The sequence below is a fragment of the Spea bombifrons genome, chromosome 7 (assembly GCF_027358695.1).
Source record: "Spea bombifrons isolate aSpeBom1 chromosome 7, aSpeBom1.2.pri, whole genome shotgun sequence".
Lineage (NCBI taxonomy): Eukaryota > Metazoa > Chordata > Amphibia > Anura > Pelobatidae > Spea > Spea bombifrons.
In genome coordinates this window covers 25,637,207-25,659,867 of record NC_071093.1, presented here as the reverse complement: position 1 = coordinate 25,659,867, position 22,661 = coordinate 25,637,207, and the positions used below count along the sequence as shown (strand labels likewise).

Sequence of the window (22,661 nt, the reverse complement as noted above, 5' to 3'; positions counted from 1 at the left end):
TTGCTCTGAAAAATAGCCATCATCTTATATTCAAAGTCGTCTTCTAATCAGACCTCAAATACAGGTCTGACTACAAGACTAAGATCCAGATCCCCCGCAGTGCTGCAGGGGACCTGGATACTCCTCTCCAGCAGCCGATGTAGGTGTGTGCGATGCGGGTAGACAACCTCCGCTGCTGCCGGCACTTTTGCCAGGGCTTCTATGACAGAGCGCCATGACCTTCCGGTGCTCATTCATAGAAGCCCTGGGGGCACATCGCACAGTCCTCCATCGGCTGTCACCACTACACACCAACAAATCTGAGGCACGGGGAAAAGTCTAGGGAAGCACTGGTAAGTCAGGGGAGGGTAAGAGTGGCAAATGCCTCTTGACCCCCTATTTGCTACTCTGCCGATTGTGGTGAAGTGGGGGCATTTTTTTTGGATGATGTACCTGGAATGTCCCGGTATGCAGGTACCATGTGACCAGGAAGTACCAGGTACGTCCTGGTCACAAAGCTTAAAATGTGTTGTGGTTGGATCTTCCAAAAGGGCAATGATCCAAAACGTACATCAAAATCAACACATAAAACACCATAAAAACAAGATCCTACCATGGCCATCCCAGTCACCCCACTGTGGGGTGAATTGAAGAGGAGAGTCCACCAGCATTGACCTTGAAACTTGAAGGATCTGGAGAGATTATGTATAGAGGAATTGTCTCAGATCCCTTGCCATGTATTTTCCAACCTCATCAGGCATTATAGGAGATGACTCAGAGCTGCTAGTTCTGCAAAGGTGGGCAGCTGTCAGAACCCGACCCGCAGCCACTCACCCGAGTACCCGCGGGTCGGTCCCCTGCCGCGTCCACGCTGTTCTGGCCGGCGTGCTTGCTGTTCTGGCCGGCAGATGACGTCATCGCCCGGGAACATTTAAAACTCCATCTTCGCTACTGCTCATTGCTTGATGTATTTTCGGCTGCTGTTTCGTGAGTTCCTTGATTCTGATTTTTTTCCTGACTTGTTTAACGGATTTTGCTACTTCTCTGGAGACCCTGACCACGGCTTGTTAACGGACTTTGCTACTTTTCTGGTGCCCTTGACTTCGGCTTGTTTCCTGACTTTCGGGCACGATTGCCTAAATGGTTCTTCCTCAATTTCGGGCACGATTGCCTAAACGGTGCATCTTCAATTACGGGCACGATTGCCTAAACGGTGCTTCCTCAATTTCGGGCACGGTTACCTAAACGGTGCTTCCTGAATTTCGGGCACGATTGCCTAAACGGTGCTTCCGGATTTCAGCTGTGGTTAACCAAGTCTACCTGTTCCTGCATACCGGACTCCCTTATACTCGTCCTCACAGCAGCACACAGTATTGACTAAAAGGGTGCCAATAATTGAGGCACACATATATTTGTTTGCAACTGTATCAAATTGCAGAGCAGAGAATCTTTGTGTATTGTTTGAAGAAAAGATCAAAAGGTTAAACAAAGGCTTTTTTCACAGCCTTATTTGCTCATATTTACCAAGGGTACCAATATTTGTATGTATATATATACAGTGGGGCAAAAAAGTATTTAGCCAACCACCAATTGTGCAAGTTCTACCACTTACAAAGATGAGAGAGGCCTGTAATTTTCACCATAGGTACACTTCAACTATGAGAGACAGAATGAGACAACAAAGTCCATAAATCACATTGATTTTTAAAGAATTTATTTGCAAATTATGGTGGAAAATAAGTATTTGGTCAATAACAAAAGTTCATGTCAATACATTGTTATATACCCTTTTTATGGCAATGACAGAGGTCAAAAGTCTTCACAAGGTTTTCACACACTGTTGCTGGTATTTTGGACCATTCCTCCATGCAGATCTCCTCTAGAGCAGTGATGTTTTGGGGCTGTCGCTGGGCAACACGGACTTTTCAACTCCCTCCAAAGGTTTTCTATGGGGTTGAGATCTGGAGACTGGCTAGGCCACTCCAGGACCTTGAAATGCTTCTTACGAAGCCACTCCTTCGTTGCCCGGGCGGTGTGTTTGGGATCATTGTCATGCTGAAAGACCCAGCCACGTTTCATCTTCAATGCCTTTGCTGATGGAAGGAGGTTTTCACTCAAAATCTCACGATACATGGCCCCATTCATTCTTTCCTTTACACGGATCAGTCGTCCTGGTCCCTTTGCAGAAAAACAGCCCCAAAGCATGATGGTTCCACCCCCATGCTTCACCATAGGTATGGTGTTCTTTGGATGCAACTCAGCATTCTTTCTCCTCCAAACACGACGAGCTGAGTTTCTACCAAAAAGTTCTACCTTGGTTTCATCTGACCATATGACATTCGCCCAATCCTCTTCTGGATCATCCAAATGCTCTCTAGCAAACTTCAGATGGGCCCGGACATGTACTGGCTTAAGCAGGGGGACATGTCTGGCACTGCATGATTTGAGTCCCTGGCGGCGTAGTGTGTTACTGATGGTAGCCTTTGTTACTTTGGTCCCAGCTCTCTGCAGGTCATTCACTAGGTTCCCCCGTGTGGTTCTGGGATTTTTGAATAATTGCTCCCACAGTTGATTTCTTCACACCAAGCTGCTTGCCTATTGCAGATTCAATCTTTCCAGCCTGGTGCAGGTCTACAATTTTGTTTCTGGTGTCCTTCGACAGCTCTTTGGTCTTGGCCATAGTGGGGTTTGGTGTCAGGAACCACTTTTTCGCTGCCTGAACCATGGCTTTTTTATACCTGTGGCGTTTAAATCTGCTACCACTAGTGGCCACCCTCCACCCTCTGGAGCACTCGGAACTCAGGTGTGCCTTGTTACCTGGCTCTGCACCTGTACTGTTTCTGGTTACCTGCTTTGTGTCCTGATCAAGTGGATTCCCTGCTTTGTGCCCTTCCAAGCGGGCTCCCTGCCTCTCGTGCCCTTCCAAGCGGGCTCCCTGCCTCTCGTGCCCTTCCAAGCGGGCTCCCTGCCTCTCGTGCCCTTCCAAGCGAGCTCCCTGCCTCTTGTGCCCTTCCAAGCAGGCTCCCTGCCAAAAGACTTATTACCGGTATTTATTTTACCATACGTCCGGTTTCTTGCTTAGACTATTACCCTTATGTGCTGGTCCTGTTGTATACATAAAATACATTATGCATTACCTGGATTATTGCTTGTGGTGTCTTTGTTTGCATAATCATGCACCATGGGTTACAGACCAAACCCCAAGTATCCCCTGCACATGGGCTCCTACCCGACCTGACCACCCGAGTCCTGACATTTGGAGTGTGACTGTTTGAGGTTGTGGACAGGTGTCTTTTATACTGATAACAAGTTCAAACAGGTGCCATTAATACAGGTAACGAGTGGAGGACAGAGGAGACTCTTAAAGAAGATGTTACAGGTCTGTGAGAGCCAGATATCTTGCTTGTTTGTAGGTGACCAAATACTTATTTTACTGAGGAATTTATCAATGAATTCATTAGAAATCCTACAATGTGATTTCCTGTATTCTTTCCCCTCTCTCATAGTTGAAGTGTACCTATGGTGAAAATTACAGGCCTCTCTCATCTTTTTAAGTGGGAGAACTTGCACAATTGGTGGCTGACTAAATAATTTTTTGCCCCACTATATATATATATATATATATATATATATATATATATATATATATATATATATATATATATATATAGAACACAGATGCAACTAGAAAAAAATCAGATTTTAAACCATCTTAAGAAAAAGCTAAAAAGCTGAGTGGATGCTTAAACTTGAGAGTCTGACTGTCAGTGAATCAAAATATCTTTAAGGATAGATTAAGTTATTTGTATGAAATAAACAAAGCACCAGGGACATCCACTGAGAAGATATTGAGAAGATATCCACTGACTCATCAATCTATGTTCCTTTAGTGTTTGACTTTGATAGTTCCTAAAATTAAGGAACCAGTTAAGCTGGTTTAGGCATAAACTAAGCACTGGGCTTTTGTTTTTTTGCCTTAAGTCCTTATTTGACAAATATGTTTGAGGACACTCATCAATGTCACAGAATATTATGAAAGACTAAAAAATGCTGGTAAAGGGAAAACAGAAGCAGCTTAAAATAAACTAGAACAGTATTTTATATAACCTGTCTATAAACAAGCATATTTCAGATATTGCCTGTGTTTGACCTACAGGCAGAGGTATCTATTACAGCCCAGACACTTGTAAATAATATAAACTTGTTGCACACATGAAAATCCTTTAATTCAGTATCACACACCTATTTTTTATTTCTTTTTTTATATTTTACAACATTTATCTTTATTTTGGCCACAATCGAATATGACTGCAGAAGAGACATAAAGCACAATGACAGTGAGTTTAATGACAATTAAACTTGCGTTTGGGGTTCTTACTCCAAGAGTTGACGAGAAAAGAAAAAGGAAGAAGTGGAGAACCAAAGAGAGAAGTGAGTGATCATGGCACAGGGAGCAAAGAAGTATATTGGTTTTAAGTACAAAGATAATCAGTTAAGTCCCAACAGGTTGCTGAGACACAGTTGTGATACCGCATACAAAGGAGACATGACTGGGGAGGACCTGTACATAGGTCATCACAGGACACATTCTGCAGCTGCAGAGGGAAGCATTAAGGAGAGGCACATGAGGATAAAGTGACACTCCTTGAGGTATAACATAACTGTGGTCCTTTTTGGGATATCCAGACCACAAAGGGGTTCATTAAAAACTTGTATTTGGCACAGTTAAGCTCTAAAAAAAAATACCCTCTGCAGTCTAGCACTCATACAACAAGTCTGTTCAACTATGTGGACAGGCCCGCATTGGCAGCACAAAGAGTTCTTGGCTAGAAATATAGAATCTTGTAAACAGTGGAATAAAATGTATATAGTTTGTTGATGTCATAATATATCTGCCAGCATATATATATTGTCCTCTTTAGAGGAAGGTCAGCATGTGGTCTTCTCCCGTGAGGCCAACATCACTAATAGTTTGCTGCTTTGTTGCTGTCCCTGCACTCTTTTGCATGGTGTAGTGCTATATAAATATGAAATGCCATCAATAAACGGCAATGCATGTTACATCTGATCTCCCTTGAATAAAGGTCATGAAATTATTATATTTTTTAGTTTCATTCAGTTTTCTTTTTTTCCCACAAACACAGTCATATTTCTTCCTACAATGTTACATAGTTTGTTTTCATACTGTTAAATTATGTTCTGGGTCTACTACATTAGTGGATCATATAATAAATGACTTCATTGATGTGCAGCTACTCAGCTGCATACTAAAGTCAAATAAATAGTGACCCGGCATTTGCCTGCAATGCCAATCTAGAAGATCTATCCCTGGCCTTCCAGTTGTAATGAAGGTTGTTTTTGCACCTTTGAATTTCATTTAATGAAAGCATATTTTACTGTGTATTTTGATTGAGGAAAGATCTCAGAATTCAGGTGCTAGAGAGCTGTTATAAGTCTCTGTGTGGAAGCAAATTATGTGAGATGCACTTGCTAGGCTGTAAGCAGAATAGGCTACAGCTGAGCCAAGAGTTAGTCCAGTCATATAAGACACGGTCATTGTGTTTCCTGCAAAAGAACAAAAAATTCATTGTAACTTCAAAATAATATATAACACAGGTAAAACATTATAGATTCAAAATATGTATCAGAAGCTACAACTGACGTAGTTAATGCCAAACAATGTAGCAATCTGCATTATAAGCACACCTGCAGTCCAATTATATAAATATGAATACCGTATTTGCTCGATTATAAGACGACCCTGATTATAAGACGACCCCCCAAAATCTGAATATTAACTTAGGAAAAAAAGAAAAAGCCTGAATATAAGACGACCCCAAAGGAAAAAAGTTTTACCAGTAAATGTTAATTCATGTAAACTATTTTTTTTAATAAAAGCTATGATTGAGAAAAAGATTTTTTTTGTTTTTATTTCTTGTATTTTCCAACCTGTCCCCCAGTTACGCACATCTGCCCCCAGGCTTGCCACTCCAATATGGCACTGTGGCCCATGATATGCCTTTTAACCCTCTATATGCCACTGTGCCCCATGGTATGCCTTTTGACCCCCTATGTGCCACTCTGCCTCCAGAAATGCCTTATACCCCTATATCCCATTCTGGCATTTAGGGGGTTAAAATGCATATTATGGGGCAGAGTGGCATATAGGGAGGTACAAGGCATTTCAGGAGGCAGAGTGGCATTAAGGGAGTTAAAAGGCATTGTATAGAGCACTCTGCCTCCAGAAATGCCTTATACCCCTTTATGCCACTCTGCCATTTAGGGGGTTAAAAGGCATATTATGGGGCAGAGTGGCATATAGGGAGGTATAAGGCATTTCAGGAGGCAGAGTGCTCTATTAAATGCCCCCTTAACGCCACTCCAGAAATGCCCTATGCCCCCATTTAACACACACACACACCCTATACCCCCATTTAACTAACTAACACACACACACACACTCTCTCTCCCCCCCTCTCTCACCCCCCTTCCCCCGCTCTCCCCCCTCTCTTACCGGTGCTTCCAGCCGGGGCAGCGGGTTGACGTCGCCTTCTGCTGCAGCCGGAAGGAGGTGTGGCTAGCAGCGGGGGTTTGTATGCGTCCGTCGCGTATACTTTCCCCGGCTGTCAGAGATCAGAGTTCTGATCTCTGACAGTCGGGGAAGGTCTATGCGACGGACGCAGACAACCACCGCTGCTAGCCACACCTCCTTCCGGCTGCAGCGGACGTTGTCTACGCGGACAGCCCGCAACACAGCAGGAAGCACCGGTAAGTGTGTGTTTGTGATGGGGGGGGGTCGGGTGAGACAGGAGGATCCAGGTCCCCTGCAGCGGTGCGGGGGATCTGGATCTTAGTCTCCTAATCAGACCTCTATTTGAGGTCTGATTAGAAGACGACCCCGATTAGAAGACGAGGGGTATTTTTCAGAGCATTTGCGTCTTATAATCGAGCAAATACGGTAATATGAAATTTGAATTGATAAATACATTTGATAAATACATATGATTTTTTTTACCTGTGCTAACATGATATGCTGTGGGGTACACTAAGTCTACAGTACTAACACTTTGGTTGACTGCATCTACATTAATATTCAGCCAGCCATATTGCTAACTGAACTTCAAGGGGACTGTTGTTATAGACTGGGGCTGTGGTGGCCTACACTATACATTAACTTGTTTGTTGTTGACTGCAGCTCTCATGATAAACAGTTAGCCATTACTGGTTGAACATCATAGGAATTGTAGACTGAGGTAGCTGTGGCTTTACAATACCAGTTATTGTAAAATAAAGTTCTTATGTTGCGCCAGGTAAGTGGTGGTCTACCATGGTCATATAATTTTCCCTATTAATGGGTAACTAACATTTGCCTCCCACTAGTAAACCTTTTTTCTGAGGCAACAAAGGTTGGGCAGGAGGTAAGGGGGTATTTGGGTGGGAGAGGGGAAAGGTGGGGAGCATATTTTGCCCCCAACCCCTGGAACAAATCCTGTGGACACTGGTGTTGCCTCGGAGAAAAACATTAATTTAAAAGAGGCACATATCTTAACATATGCATGAAACTGCATATGATGGATGGTGTCCCTTTAAAACCTGAACTAATTACAAAAATGAAGGACCAGCCTTAAAACTCTGCTCTTCCACACAAACTGATAGTAACTAGCTGTAAACAGAAATTATGTATTTATCATGTATTTATGTACTTATATTCTACCTCTATGGACTACATCAAACACAGTTATGAATACACGATAGAACATCAACACTGCATTTTTTGATCTGGTGTAGATCTTCTTCTGAAATGTAATGAATATTTGAACTTCCATACATGTGCTATACAACCCAACACAATGATATATATTAATGTCCCATGTTGCCCATTAATATTCTAAAGTCATACCTGCAAGCTCCCGCTGCTCTGGGCTTACTTGTCCAACAGCCAGGATCATAGGAACACTTCCAAAGTATCCATTGCTAATTCCCATAAGAAGTGAGAAGATACAAGGCCAAGCAGGATGACTGAAAGTTGGTTTTCCACTAGGGTAGACACACATTATAAAAAGGGGAATAAATATGACACGTATGGTGGCACATATGAAGAGATTGGTACCCTTCCAGTTGTAAGGCAGTGCTGCTAGGATCTGAAATAAAGAAACATGAACATATTCTCACTAAACATTTCTGTGTTTGGAAAAATTGTTCTGTTCAAAAAGAAGTCAAAAGGTCAAGTCAATTTGGTCCATTCAAGTCAAATGAGGATGCATCCCCCATCCACTTGGGGCCACGAGTTACGTTCGAAAAGTTTTTACATATACATATAGAGAGAGGGGGAGACCCTTTCAATGGGCAAAAGGTTGCACGCTTTGCATGTTTTGAGTCTTAAAGGGTGCTTGGATGCCCCCCCACCTACCTGTAAGGAGGACAATTTTTTATCATTATTTCATGTCACAACTTAGGAAACATATATATTGGTTTTTCAGGACAGAGGCCACACAGTTTTCAGAGTTTTAATCAATTAATCATACCCTTCCCAAATATTATAAAATTTGGTCATTATGGCTGGACAGTGACGTTAGGACATTAACTCACTGGACATTAACTCACAATTATACACCTTAAAGATTCAAGAGAAACTATAAGTAATGCTAACTCGGTTATGATGTTTATGTTTAAATGTTAGTACCTTAGTATGCAACAAGACAACCAAAGAGTTACTCAACATGACTCAGCAATGTTTGAATCTAAACATACAAAGTACATTTAAAATAACAGAGGAGTATGCCACGAGGTACGACATTCATAGATTCATAGATAAAATATATGGCTGCAAATATAATTGAATGTTAGTACTGCAAAAATGTGTAATATGTTAAAATCTCCATCCTGTATGTAACAAGTTGACATATGCACCCAGACCCCCTGAAAAAAATCCAGGGAGCCTTAGGGTCAAACTGTTTATACTTACCTCGTAAAACTCACTAAAATCTCTTTTAAAAAAAATTATCCAATATCTCACCTTCCCTACAAAGTCAGATAGATTAAATATGGCCATGATTAGTATAGGAAGCCATTCTCCCAATGTGCAGTTTCGTATTTCTGACTCCAGTCCAGGAAAGAGACAGAGAGTGATAAAGTAGGTCACAGCAATAGACAACATGTAGGCCCAGATCATTCGTAGCACCAAGTAGCGCTGCAATATCATATCTGCAAAATATAATGTGTAATATGAATATACAATAGTATATGGAATTAGTAATTTGAAAGTGATTTGTTCAAGGGACAGATCTCATACATCTTATGTAGGCCAATGATGTCTCAATGACACCACTGAGCTCACTGTATTGCTTATTGTTTTATTCATTTTATTTTTCATTTTTACTTATATTTCATTTAAAAAAAACTTTTTTCTATTATGTTTTTCTTTTGGAGGAAGAGGAAGAAAGGTTGTTTCTCAGTCTCTTACCCCAATCTCCTCTCCCCTGTGATTAGCAAGCAGGTGTCCTTAGCTTGCATTGCTGATTGCAGTAACTGTGATCAACCAGTGGGAAAAGCAATTGAAGATCCCAGCAGGTTCTACCGTGTTTCCCCGATAGTAAGACACCCCCGATTGTAAGACGTATCGGGAGTTTCAGAGGGGTCGGCTAATATAAGCCGTACCCCGAAAGTAAGACATATGTCTTACTTTCGGGGAAACACGGGGGATTTGCCGGGTCCGCCACTCTAAGGGGCCGGGAAGTCCCCACCAAGGCCGGCCTTACGTGTCTGCGGCCGCACAGGATTTAAATTAAAACATCGGGGTTTTTTTTTAACTTTATTTAACATCCTCCATGTTAAATAAAGTTAAAAAAAACTTTATTTAACATGGAGGATGTTAAATAAAGTTTTTTTAACTTTATTTAACATGGAGGATGTTAAATAAAGTTGAAAAAAACCCCCGATGTTTTTATTTAAACCCTGTGCGGCCGCAGACCCCTAAGGCCGGCCCCTTAGAGCAGGGCCGACCTTTGGGGTGTGCGACCGCACAGGGCGCCACACTCCAGGGGGTGCCAACCTGCGGCACCCGGCACCCCTCCAGAGACGGACAGTAATGTCCGCCGCTGGAGGAGCAGGCTCGCAAGGGAGCGGTATCGGAGGTCTTTAACAGACCTCCGGCTCCCTTGAGTGATTTTAAGCCGGGTTCAACCCGGCTTAAAATCACTCAAGGGAGCCGGAGGTCTGTTAATGACCTCCGATACCGCTCCCTTGTGATCTGCGCGGCAACAGCTGTTGTGCGCCGGGGTTTCTTGTCAGATCCCGGCGCACAACACTGAAGCCGCGCCCACCGCTGTCCGTGCCCTCTGACCCGGAAGGAGACAAGAACTGAAGAAGAGGAGCGAAGAGGAGGAAAAGAAGCTGAAAGAAGAAAGGAAAGGTAGGAAAGCATTAAGTGAGAGTGGATTGGTGTATATGTGTGTGGATTGGTGTATATGTGTGTGTGGATTGGTGTATATGTGTGTGTGGATTGGTGTATATGTGTGTGTGGATTGGTGTATATGTGTGTGTGGATTGGTGTATATGTGTGTGTGGATTGGTGTATATGTGTGTGTGGATTGGTGTATATGTGTGTGGATTGGTGTATATGTGTGTGGATTGGTGTATATGTGTGTGGATTGGTATATGTGTGTGGATTAGTGTATATGTGTGTGGATTTGTGTATACGTGTGGATTGGTGTATATGTGTGTGGATTGGTATACGTGTGGATTGGTAGGTGTGTTGATTGGTAAGTGTGTGAGAGTGATGGGTGTTATGCTGTACCATTTCCAATGTCTTTTTCATGATCTAATTATGCTCTAAAAGTACATCATAACTCCCATCACTCTCAATTTTTTCCCAATATAAGACATACCCCGAAAGTAAGACATAGTGGGGCTTTTAGGGATAAAAAGAAAGTAAGACACTGTCTTACTTTCGGGGAAACACGGTAGAAAGCTGAATCTCTCCTCTTCTCCAGAAAGCTTCCAGTGGATGCCAGCAGTGACACCTACTGGAATGGAATGTCCAATTGCGCAATAAGGCATTCCTTATGTAACGGTGTACCAGCTCTTGCACCAAGCACTGTTACATACAATCAGTCACCAGGAAGCTAGTAATGCTGGCTCCTGCTGACAAGAGAGAGTCCAGGCTGTGAATAGACAGCCTGATCTTCCATGCAGAAGCAGGGAGGTGTCCCTGCTCCTCTGAAAAACACATGATGTTCATCTAAATCCTAAGGGTAGTCTTGCCACATCTTTTGTTGATGTACCGTATTTGCTTGATTATAAGACAAGGTTTTTTCAGAGCAAATGCTCTGAAAAATACCCCTCGTCTTATAATCGAGGTCGTCTTCTAATCAAACCTGAAATAGGGCCATGCTGCTTACCGGTGCTTTGGTCGCACAGTGTGCGAGCAGCGTCTCTTGAACAGGCCAGTACGTGAATGCACGTCACGTGCCTCTGCTCCCCTCCTTCTTCTTCTGGGGGAGGGACAAGAGGAGTTGCAGAGGGTAGAAGCCGCTTTTTCTTTTTATCCTAAAATAATATTCAGATTTTGGGGGGGTCATCTTATAATTGAGCAAATACGGTACTTGTCCATTTATAGAGTAGTGAAGGTGTTAAAGTATGAGTACTTTAATATGCTTTCTCCATGGTCTGAAAAATGTCGCCACTGTTGGCTTCAAGAAGCAAGTCCGTGGCAGAAAGTTCTCCCATTAAAATCTGTGGGAGTCTTCCTCATATGTGCAGCAGAGGAATAGCCACTACAGATGTTCATCCAACCAGCTTTGGAGCAGACTGTAAGTATATCACTTGTCAGGAGATATTTTTCAGCCATATCCAACATAAGATTGAAAGAATCTTCAAAGCGGTAGACTTGCCATGTATTACAGTAACACAGTAATACATGACAACACAGTTGGTCTTTTGAGCCTCAAATGAAAACTTTACTGCTAGCTGCATACTTGCAATTTAATTCCAATTAACTATAAACATTTTGATGTTTTCTGTATTTATGGAAGGACATTGCACTGCTAAAATCAAACCAAAAAACAAGCATGTGCATATCATGACAGCTGTGTGTGATTTTGAACACCAGTTCATTTTTCCACATCAGAGCAAACTGCCCCAACTTTTTCCTCACGTTTTCATATAATTACTATTTATTGCCACATTATTTATTTTTTAGTTTGTAAACACTTACCTCTAATGCTGGGCCAGTTTTTCTTCCCCTTAGGGGCAGGAACATCAAACCTCACATAGGTGTTACCAGCATCTAACTCTGGTTGTAGTTCCGAACTATTTGGTTGGTCAGTCTCTTCATTCTCCTTTTTAGGAAGAGAAAAAATTAACATAATTCAGCTTACAGAATTAAAGTAAAACCAACAATTACTCATAAGAAGCACACAGATATCTGCAAAAAGCTAGTGTAAGCCTGTTTAAGTCATCATATTTATTAGCACTGTATAAAATATTTTATTTTACAAGATATAAAGCAATGTATATGTTTATCAAGCTCATGGGGATGATCACTTGCAATATTTATGGATGATGACTACAGCTACAGGAAAAAATTATGCGAACCCTTTGGAATTACATGGATTTCTGCATATAATGGCATTAAATTGGACCAGACTAAGTAACAACAATAGACAAGCACAGTCTACTTTCACTAATAATACACATGCAGTTATACATTTTCATGTCTTTATTGAGCATACCATGTAGACATTTAAAGTGGAGGATGGAAAAAAGTATGTGAGCCCTAGGCTAGCTTATACAAAAGCTAATTTGAGTCTGTAGTTAGCTCCCTGTACTTCAAACAATGAGATCAGATTGGAGGTGTTGGTCAGTGCTGCCCTCATGAAGTTTGAGTTTGCTATTCACAGGAATTAAGTGATGCGAACCATGCCTCGAACAAAAGAGATCTCTGAAGATCTAAGATTAAGAATTGATGGCTTGTATGAAGCTGGAAAGGGTTTAAAAAGTATGTCTATAGATGTCCACCACTGTTGCTGCTCTAGGAATAGGCACCTTGTAAAGATGACTGCAAGAGTTTCTCCATTTTGGCTTTATTTTTGTTGACTAAATCATGGCACGGTGTAATATGTCATTTGTTGCTGTTCATTTGAGGTTGTATTTACCTAATTTTTTGTCCTGCTAAGGAACAGATGACTGTTATTATGTCCTGAATGACCACTGAATTCTAAGAGGGTGTATTTTCTTTTTCACACAACTGTATGTTTGGGGAAAGCCAAGCACAATAACGCTAAAACCGCAACATTACAAGATGGGGTATCGTTGTTTGGGGCTGCTTTGCTGCTTTTGGGCAGACTAGAGCAAGAGAGCCTAGGGTTATTAGCACCTGGGTTCAGTATTTTGTCAGAGCTGTAATTAACATGTGTACATCCTAATAAGTAAAAATCAACCTAACACCCTACACTTACACACATTCTTTCTCCTGCTCCAAAGGGGGGGTAGATAATAGCGAGGGAGAGGAAGGGTAGATAATAGGGAGGGAGAGGAAGGGTAGATAATAGGGAGGGAGAGGAAGGGTAGATAATTGGGGGGGGCGGCAGAGGAAGGGTAGATAATGTGGGGGGGGGCGGCATTTTAAACTTCGCCCCAGGCGGCATTTTGTCTTGGGCTGGCCTTGATCTTTATGGAGACCTCTGCTTACAAGTATGTGTGAAGAGGCCCAACAGCAGCTGGGTTAGATTATACTTAAATATATATTATACTCCTACACCAGGCAAGCATTCAATTCACTTAATATTATTGATTTTTATTTACCGTATTTGCTCGATTATAAGACGACCCTGATTATAAGACGACCCCCCAAAATCTGAATATTAACTTAGGAAAAAAAGAAAAAGCCTGAATATAAGACGACCCCAAAGGAAAAAAGTTTTACCAGTAAATGTTAATTCATGTGAACTAGTTTTTTTAATAAAAGCTATGATTGAGAAAAAGATTTTTTTTGTTTTTATTTCTTGTATTTTCCAACCTGTCCCCCAGTTACGCACATCTGCCCCCAGGCTTGCCACTCCAATATGGCACTGTGGCCCATGATATGCCTTTTAACCCTCTATATGCCACTGTGCCCCATGGTATGCCTTTTGACCCCCTATGTGCCACTCTGCCTCCAGAAATGCCTTATACCCCTATATCCCATTCTGGCATTTAGGGGGTTAAAATGCATATTATGGGGCAGAGTGGCATATAGGGAGGTATAAGGCATTTCAGGAGGCAGAGTGGCATTAAGGGAGTTAAAAGGCATTGTATAGAGCACTCTGCCTCCAGAAATGCCTTATACCCCTAAATGCCACTCTGGCATTTAGGGGGTTAAAAGGCATATTATGGGGCAGAGTGGCATATAGGGAGGTATAAGGCATTTCAGGAGGCAGAGTGCTCTATTAAATGCCCCCTTAACGCCACTCCAGAAATGCCCTATGCCCCCATTTAACACACACACACCCTATACCCCCATTTAACTAACTAACACACACACACACACACACACACTCCCCCCCCTCTCACCCCCCTTCCCCCGCTCTCCCCCCTCTCTCCCCCCTCTCTTACCGGTGCTTCCAGCCGGGCCAGCGGGTTGACGTCGCCTTCTGCTGCAGCCGGAAGGAGGTGTGGCTAGCAGCGGGGGTTTGTATGCGTCCGTCGCGTATACTTTCCCCGGCTGTCAGAGATCAGAGTTCCCCGCACCGGTGCGGGGAACTCTGATCTCTGACAGTCGGGGAAGGTCTATGCGACGGACGCAGACAACCCCCGCTGCTAGCCACACCTCCTTCCGGCTGCAGCGGACGTTGTCTACGCGGATCGCGTAGACGTCAACCCGCTGCCCCGGCAACACAGTAGGAAGCACCGGTAAGTGTGTGTATGTGGGGGGGGGGCGGTCGGGTGAGACAGGAGGATCCAGGTCCCCTGCAGCGGTGCGGGGGATCTGGATCTTAGTCTCCTAATAAGACCTCTATTTGAGGTCTGATTAGAAGACGACCCCGATTAGAAGACGAGGGGTATTTTTCAGAGCATTTGCTCTGAAAAAAACCTCGTCTTATAATCGAGCAAATACGGTATGTTCTAGACAAATTGCACTATGGATTGTGTTATATATTTTTTTCAATCTATTAACATTGATCACATTACAAGATTGTGTAAGGATACAAGGGCCCAGCACTAGACCTTGATCATCACTCATTGAATTAAGTTTTGAATTATTTTCACAGTTTATTTATAATTATTTCTGTTTGTGCTTATATTACACCATTCTTTAACACTATTATTCACAAACAGTATTCTCATATGCACACAACAGCATTCTAATACAAATGCTCACATACACTTAAACATCATAACCATACACAAACCATCCTACAACATACACTAACATGCACACTGACTGTAACAGTATATATATATATATATATATATATATATATATTGTGAGACTGTGAACCCCAGGGAGTTGATTGGCATGGTGTCTGGGTACAGCTGCTATGCAGATTATACATATGGGTCCCTGGGGAGGAGCAATTGGAGAGCAGGGTGGGCCAATGCTCCATTTCCCCATGCTGTGGAAATTCCATGGCGGGTTTTCCAGGAGGCAAGAAATCTGCAGGATACGGTCCGGGATTCCTATTGGGCCGGCATCAGGTACAGGTGCTGGACATTAAAAACCCCTGGAGCTTGATACTCAGAGAGACTGTTGGGGGAAGAGGAAGTTCCCTGTGCTCCCAGGGCAAGGGGAGGCCCGGAAGAAGACAATCCCTGAGCCAAGTGAGGCAATACCTGCCTGGACCTGTGTGTGCTGTCTGGGGGAGGTTTTCCAGAGCCTGGCGTAGCTGGGTCTGGCTGGGAGGTTGAGCTAGTGCAGGGGTGTCCAAGTTTTTTCTGCAGTGGGCCACTTCATCAGAATTGTATACGTGCGCGGGCCGCACTCATTTTTCACTGTGACAAAAAATATGGCCTTTAATAAAATATGCAGATTAAAATAAAGTAAATAACACAAAACCTTTACTCTTCCTCTCACTGATTTCTGGGCCTAGAAAGTTTTGCGACTACAAATTCAGGATTCCCTAGATTTATTCTAGGGATGAACTAAAATGAAAATTCTGGACCAAAACATTCAGGGTTCACTTAGCCAAAACCGAAAATGGCCCCCACCTTTAAAAATAATAATAAAAACTCACATTTTTAATAAAAGTAGGTAACACACAATTGGACAAAATTAGCAATATGACTTGGCAACCAGTAAATGCTGGCAACCCAGGCAACCAGTAAATGCTGGTACCTAGGCATGATGGGACTGTGCTCGCTGTGATTGCTGTTAGCAATCACACTCCTATCATGCCAAGTCAGCCAGTACATGCTAGTACAGGGTGGCTGTAAGTGATGTGCAGACCCCATACTGCTGGCAGCATCACTACACAAGGGGGGCAGCTAGCTAGGTTTCAGCATGTACTGGCTGACTTGGCATGATAGGAGTGTGATTGCTAACAGTAGTCACAGTCCCATCATGCCTAGGTTCCAGCACTTACACATCCATCCAGTAAATACTGGAACCTAGGCATTATGGGACTGTGATTGCTGTTAGCAATCACACTCCTATCATGCCAAGTCAGCCAGTACATGCTGGTACAGGGTGGCTGTAAGTGCAGACCCCATACTGCTGGCAGCATCAATACACAAGGGGGGCAGCTGGCCAGGTTTCAGCATGTACTGGCTGACTTGGCATGATAGGAGTGTGATTGCTAACAGCAATCACAGTCCCATCATGCCTAGGTTCCAGCACTTACACATCTATGCTATCACACACGCACACACACACACTCATTTATTCATATAATCATTCATTCACAGATTCATTCCCTCAATCACACACTCATTCAAACACCCTCCCCACCCCCTTACCTGCAAGGCAGCTCCTCGATGCCGCTTACAGACTTCAGCAGGGGGCGCGGCCTCCCTCTGCCTTCTCTGCTAAAGCACAGAGGAAGTAGGATGTCACGTGAACTCCGCTTCCTCTGTGTGCAGTCCAGAAGACCCTCCCACAAGTAAGTAGCAGGGCTTGAGGTGCGGCTCGCGTAAGATCGGTTGCCCTGGCTGCCGATCTTACACGGGCCGCACCTCGAGGTCTCGCGGGCCGCATTTGGCCCGCTGGCCGCATGTTGGACGCCCCTGAGCTAGTGGGTGATTAGGCTGGTCAGTCTGGACCAGCATCGTTAAGTTAGAGAGGGCTCCAATTGGGAGCTAGGTTTTCTTTTTATGATTTGGTTTTTGGGGTTTCAGCAATTAAAAATAAAGATCTGTTTTGTTACAAGCTGGTGTTTCCGAGACTGATTGTCCTAGAGGACTGTGCTTAGGACCCCTAAAAGTGACATGTATGGCCCTCCTGCTATAGGGTTTGTCACAATATATATATATATATATATATATATATATATACACATTCACGCACATATACATTTCATTTGCTGATTGCTGAAAGATGACTCCTTTACGAGTTCTCCCCATTGAAAATACACAAATCCACATCCGCCCCACTCTCCACCTTTATTTCCATGTAGGAGATGTGATTTACTTACTGCCATTCAGCTGTAGCACCAGCTCAGTGAATGCCATGTGGGAGTCTAAGCAGTCAATCACCGGACCACAGGGAAGCCACAGTGCTAAAGTTACACCTTCCCCCTAAGGTAAGTAATTTTATTACTTTTTTAACCTTTTAAAGTATGCATATTAAAGTACTCAAAAATAATTTTAATATGAGTTCTTCTTTGCAGATGTTTGGAACATTAAACTGGCCTTTTAAATACATGAACAAATGATGTACATTTATTTAGCTCAAAAAGAGAATACTGAAGAAGGAAATAAATGGTTGTCAAAGAAGCTCCTGTTCACTTTAGTGCACAGTGAAAAAGAACACCATTTTACTAGCTCCCCACTTTTCACCGGTACATTAAAACAACCAGCTTTCACAGATTATTGGTGATAGAACTGCACACACAATATGTATAGATGAACAGCAAACAGAACACGAAGCAGATATCAAATTAGCAGGCTTCATGAGCAGAACTAGCAGATAGTATCTTGTCTATTGAATTACAGGCTCCATCCTGTCTAAATTGATAGTTAGTCAGTCCTTTGTGTCTTCCTCCTAAAACAACACTAATTGAACTAAAAAAGAAACATTTAAGAATACCACTAGATAAAGGTAAAATAACATCCTGTAAACATAATTCACATATTATGGCATATTGCCTATGGTAGACAGGGACAGATCAAGGTCAGGTGCAGCCCTGGGACAACATTGTTACAAGGTGCACACTCAAGAATATATATTTATATATATTATTTTTCCCACTGAGAGAAGATTTTTTCTATGGCTCTTTATGCAACTTTATACTTTATCCTTGCTTTACTGGTTTCTTGACATACGGTTATAATGTTACAGGTATAGTATTTGCATAGTGTTTGCACACATCCATTGCTGGATCATGGACTACAGCCCACTTAGAAAGGATTCCGCCATCACTGCCCTATCTAGAGTATATAAAAAGATCTGTTGCAGTTAGATCTGTTGCCCGACCTTGTCCAGCCCACTTGTGGAGGCAGGAACAATGCTGGGTCACATAACTTGATGTTATGTGACCCCATGGTGAAAGCATGGCTGCTCTGGCAACTAGAACTAAAGCTCCGGGAATGTAAAAAAAAAAAGGTGAGGGGAAAGGAGGCGCAAAGTGTGAAAAAGACAATAAGGGGGGTTGAGAGTGAGTATGTATATGTGTTAGAGTAAATGTCCATGTGTTAACATGAGTGTGTATGCATAAGAGTGTGTTAGCGTGAATGTTTTAATGTGTTAGAACAAATGTTTGTGTGAAAGTGAGAATGTGAGTGTGCTCACATGAGTGTATAAATGTATGTGTATTGGCACAAGTGTGTATAAGTACGTGTTAGAATGTGTGTGTAAAAAGGGCACCTGGACCTTTAAAGGAAGGAGAATATGACTGCTGGTCTAGGCTGAAAGTGCTAAGAGCATGCAGATCATCTTCACTAGCTGTTGTGATGTCTGCTGAGCGGTCCAGGAGCCCGTGCGCACCAGGGCATAGCGAAGCAATATATACCCAAAAGTGTATATAACAGCTGTTCTTGCTCAGAAAAGGGTGGGTCTGTGCCCTATAAAGGCCTCAGCTGACCCTAGGATGTTGTTCAGTTATACTGTGCTATTAAGTGAGAAGTTACTAATATGTTCCTCTCTATGTTCTTCCTGTTACCGTACTGCTCCGTTTGGATGATTTCTGACCATTGGCTTGAATTTATCTTTGATCCTGTTTTCCGGCTTCCAGACCTTCAGCCTGTCCAGACGTTTCTACCTATACCCTCACCTGGAACGTGCCTAGCTCTATCCATTTCTGGCTCTCCCTAGTGTGTACTGTTACACACTACAGAGTGTCAATCTCAGCTCATTTGGGCTCCTCCCACAACCAACCGTGAGTCTTGACCCAACAGAATAACTGATCCTACACGTGGAGCCTGCTGGGATTACTGAATCCGTCACAGCACTGTCAATGTAGACTACCGGGAACTAAATAAGATAACTATGAAAAACAGGTACCCACTCCCTCTGATATCCTACTTGCTGGACAGACTCAAGAACTCCACAGTATTTACCAAACTGGATCTCCTCAGAGCTTACAACCTGATTAGTGTCTTCCTAGACTTGGCTGCCCTGTGTCAGTCTCCACAGACTCTGCTGCCATATTTCTCAGTCCATCTGCAAGATTTTCAGTCCGTCAGTCCTTTTGCTGTTGACACCTAGGAAGAAGCCTGCAAAACCTGCCAGCCTCACACAGGGTTCTGAGCCCGAACTAGTCTCTGCACAGAGACTCCTGCATAATCCAGTACCCTCAGCCATGAAAAAAGGATGTTGCTGTGGCTCAGCCGGTACAGTAATTGGAGTGATGTGATGATGTTGAAGGATGGTTTTAGTATTGTTTTTTTATTCTCTTTGGTCTATCTTAGTTAAGCAGATAATTTGTTTTCAGTTCATCTTAATGAGGAAGCGCAAAATATGCACAAAAATACTACTGCAAACTTTGAGAAAATGCTGTTGGTAAAATGTGTGCATGCAAAGAGTTAAAATACCATGGGGTGTCTAGTTTTCAAAAATATATGGTTTATAGGGCACACTGAAATGGCCAGGCTCAAAGATGTACCAAATAGAGCAAGGGCAGTAGATCACCAAATGTCAAAGTTTAACATTGAAAAATGCGCATGCCCCAAATTATTATTATTTATTGTTTTATATAGCACCATCAAATTCTGTAGCAAATGCGGCCCTTTTTGCCCCCAAACAGCCAGGCAAACCCATTCATGTGGGGTATCACTGCACTCAGGAGATGTTGCTAAACACATACTGTTTTATGACAGTGACCTATACCAAGGCCTGTTAATTCATACCTGTAGTAAAATGTGTGTGCAAAAAAACGCAAAAAAATGACTACCACAAAGCTTGACAAAGACTTGCCCGATAACGTGCAGAAAAAAATATAAAAACATTGGGTATTTCCAAACTCAGGACAAATAGTAGAATCTATTTATCAGGTTTTTTCATTAGCTTTTAAAGATGAGTAAAAGATTTTTCAAGTAAAGTTTAGAAAAAAATATTTTATACTTTTTTTATAGTAAATAATATGATACAATCAAAACAGTGACATCTAAAGAAAGCCCTTCTTGTGCTGAAAAAACCCAATATATAACTTGTGTGGGTTCAGTAAATGGGAAAGAATAAAATTACAGCTAAACACGAAGGGTACAAAAAATAAATAGGAGTTAAATGCATTAGTGATGTAACATAATGTGTCCCAACCTTGTAAGTTTCTCATTTCATTTGCATAGCTCCCAACGGTCCAAAATTTACTGGGACAGTCCCTAAAGTCAGGCTTATGTCCCTAATGCCATCTGTTTTTGCTAATGTCTACATTGGCAGATCTAATGGCAGCTTTTCAAGAACAGTAGATGTCACGCAAGCTTGGGTGTTTTTGTAACGGGATAGCATGATGTAAATAGTTAATATGGCACTTAAAATGCTTACATTTACTAGTGACGTTTTTATGAGGGTTGCTCCTCTAAACCTGTCCTAGGATAGTGCCACCAGCCACCCCATAGACCAGAAAGGTCCAAAAACCTTACCCACAGGAATCAAAACACAGGAATCGTATTTTGAAAGTTGCTTTATCACCCTTACCTCGGAGCAATACTCGCAAACCCAGGAGTTAGAAGGTTGGTTGAAAATTATACATACTGTATTAGAGGGAAACCTGTGTGTCACGCTAACTTGTGTAGTGCATACATGGAGTTGCTACCCGGTATAGATGGTATGGCCAATTTCAGTATGAGAGGGGTATAATTCGATTGTATAGGCATGTGGTGCCAAAAGCTGGGACTCCAACCAGGGCCCTCCGATATGCTAAGTGACCACTAGCAGTCAGGAAAACCATTTCTTCCAAGGTCATATTCAACACATGCATCAATAATAACCCATAGATTCATAATTATACCTCCTTTTGTGCATATCTAGAACGGGGAAAGCACACCCTACAAAAAGAATGCAAATATGGAAAGTGCAACTTAAGCTGTTTGGAAGAAGTTGTAAAGTTTGTGGTATTCAGTCATAAGTAGCAAATCTATGGACTTCATAATCTACAAGAAATTCATAAATGCAAGAATTATTGCTGTGGCAAGCACAGGAGGGACAATAAAATAAAAATGAGTTATTTTGACTGATATGTTTCCACAACACAAGGGGGAGGTAACTTATGGTTCCTTCCTTCCGCTTATACCAAATCTGGGCTGCCTTGGAAACTTGAGATGAACTGGAAAAAGTATAAATTGGTCAGTGGGCTTAATAGGAGCCAAGATCTAATTTTGAGTAAGTCGCCATCTTTCCTTGCCGGAGCCCTATGGATAGAAAAACTGCTACTTTACCATTCAAGTGAGTAGTTAGGTTTTCTGTAATTTCTCCTTTTTATTTTCATCTGGTATAAATAATCTGTTTGTCATCTTTTTTGTATGCAATCTGAGTATTTTTTGTTCATAATAAATATTCATTTAAGTTCTGCCTTTGTCTGGTAAAGACTCACATCACCTGATTAGATCATTTTATCGGTAATTTGAAATCACATAATTATTGTGTTAAAGTATATTGTGTGGGTTCTTAGTCTAATTCGCTTGGGGGACTAAGGCACCCCATTTATAAATTGCCATGGTGGTGGCAGTGTTATGATATTAGTTATATCATTATAGTTAATTGTGGGTGGTATTAAGGGTGGATATCTTTATTTTTATCACTATTTCCAGTCTAGGGCAGACAGATGAATTTTAACCCTTTTACCACCAGAACCAAGTCACACGCACGCTTGTAGTAGGATGCGTTCATGACACTGTTCACATATCATGCAAAAAGATCTGAGATAATGAAATCTATACATTTACAAGATACATTGTAACATTGTTTACTCATTTCTGTGACATTTCCATTCACTAAAGGGAGAGTTGTCAGGAGATTTTGCAGGGGTGTTGAAGTTTTAACTGATTAACTTCAATAGGGTATTGAAGGACCAGCAACAGTGAGCTTCTGCTACAAGAATAGCTTGGCTGGCCCT

At 42.2% G+C, this 22,661-nt stretch overlaps 1 protein-coding gene across 1 annotated transcript in view; it reads right to left on the bottom strand.

Moving 5' to 3' along the window:
- Positions 1-5,350: 5,350 nt before the first annotated feature.
- SLC29A4 (solute carrier family 29 member 4) overlaps positions 5,351-22,661 on the bottom strand; it is a 35,529-nt gene continuing 18,218 nt past the window's right edge. The window contains exons 8-11 of the mRNA XM_053470680.1: positions 12,194-12,317; positions 8,996-9,183; positions 7,880-8,120; positions 5,351-5,544 (exon numbers count right to left, since the gene is read on the bottom strand). Coding sequence (XP_053326655.1) covers positions 5,402-5,544; positions 7,880-8,120; positions 8,996-9,183; positions 12,194-12,317 — 696 coding nt within the window. The 3' untranslated portion in view covers positions 5,351-5,401. The remainder of the gene's footprint in view (positions 5,545-7,879; positions 8,121-8,995; positions 9,184-12,193; positions 12,318-22,661) is intronic.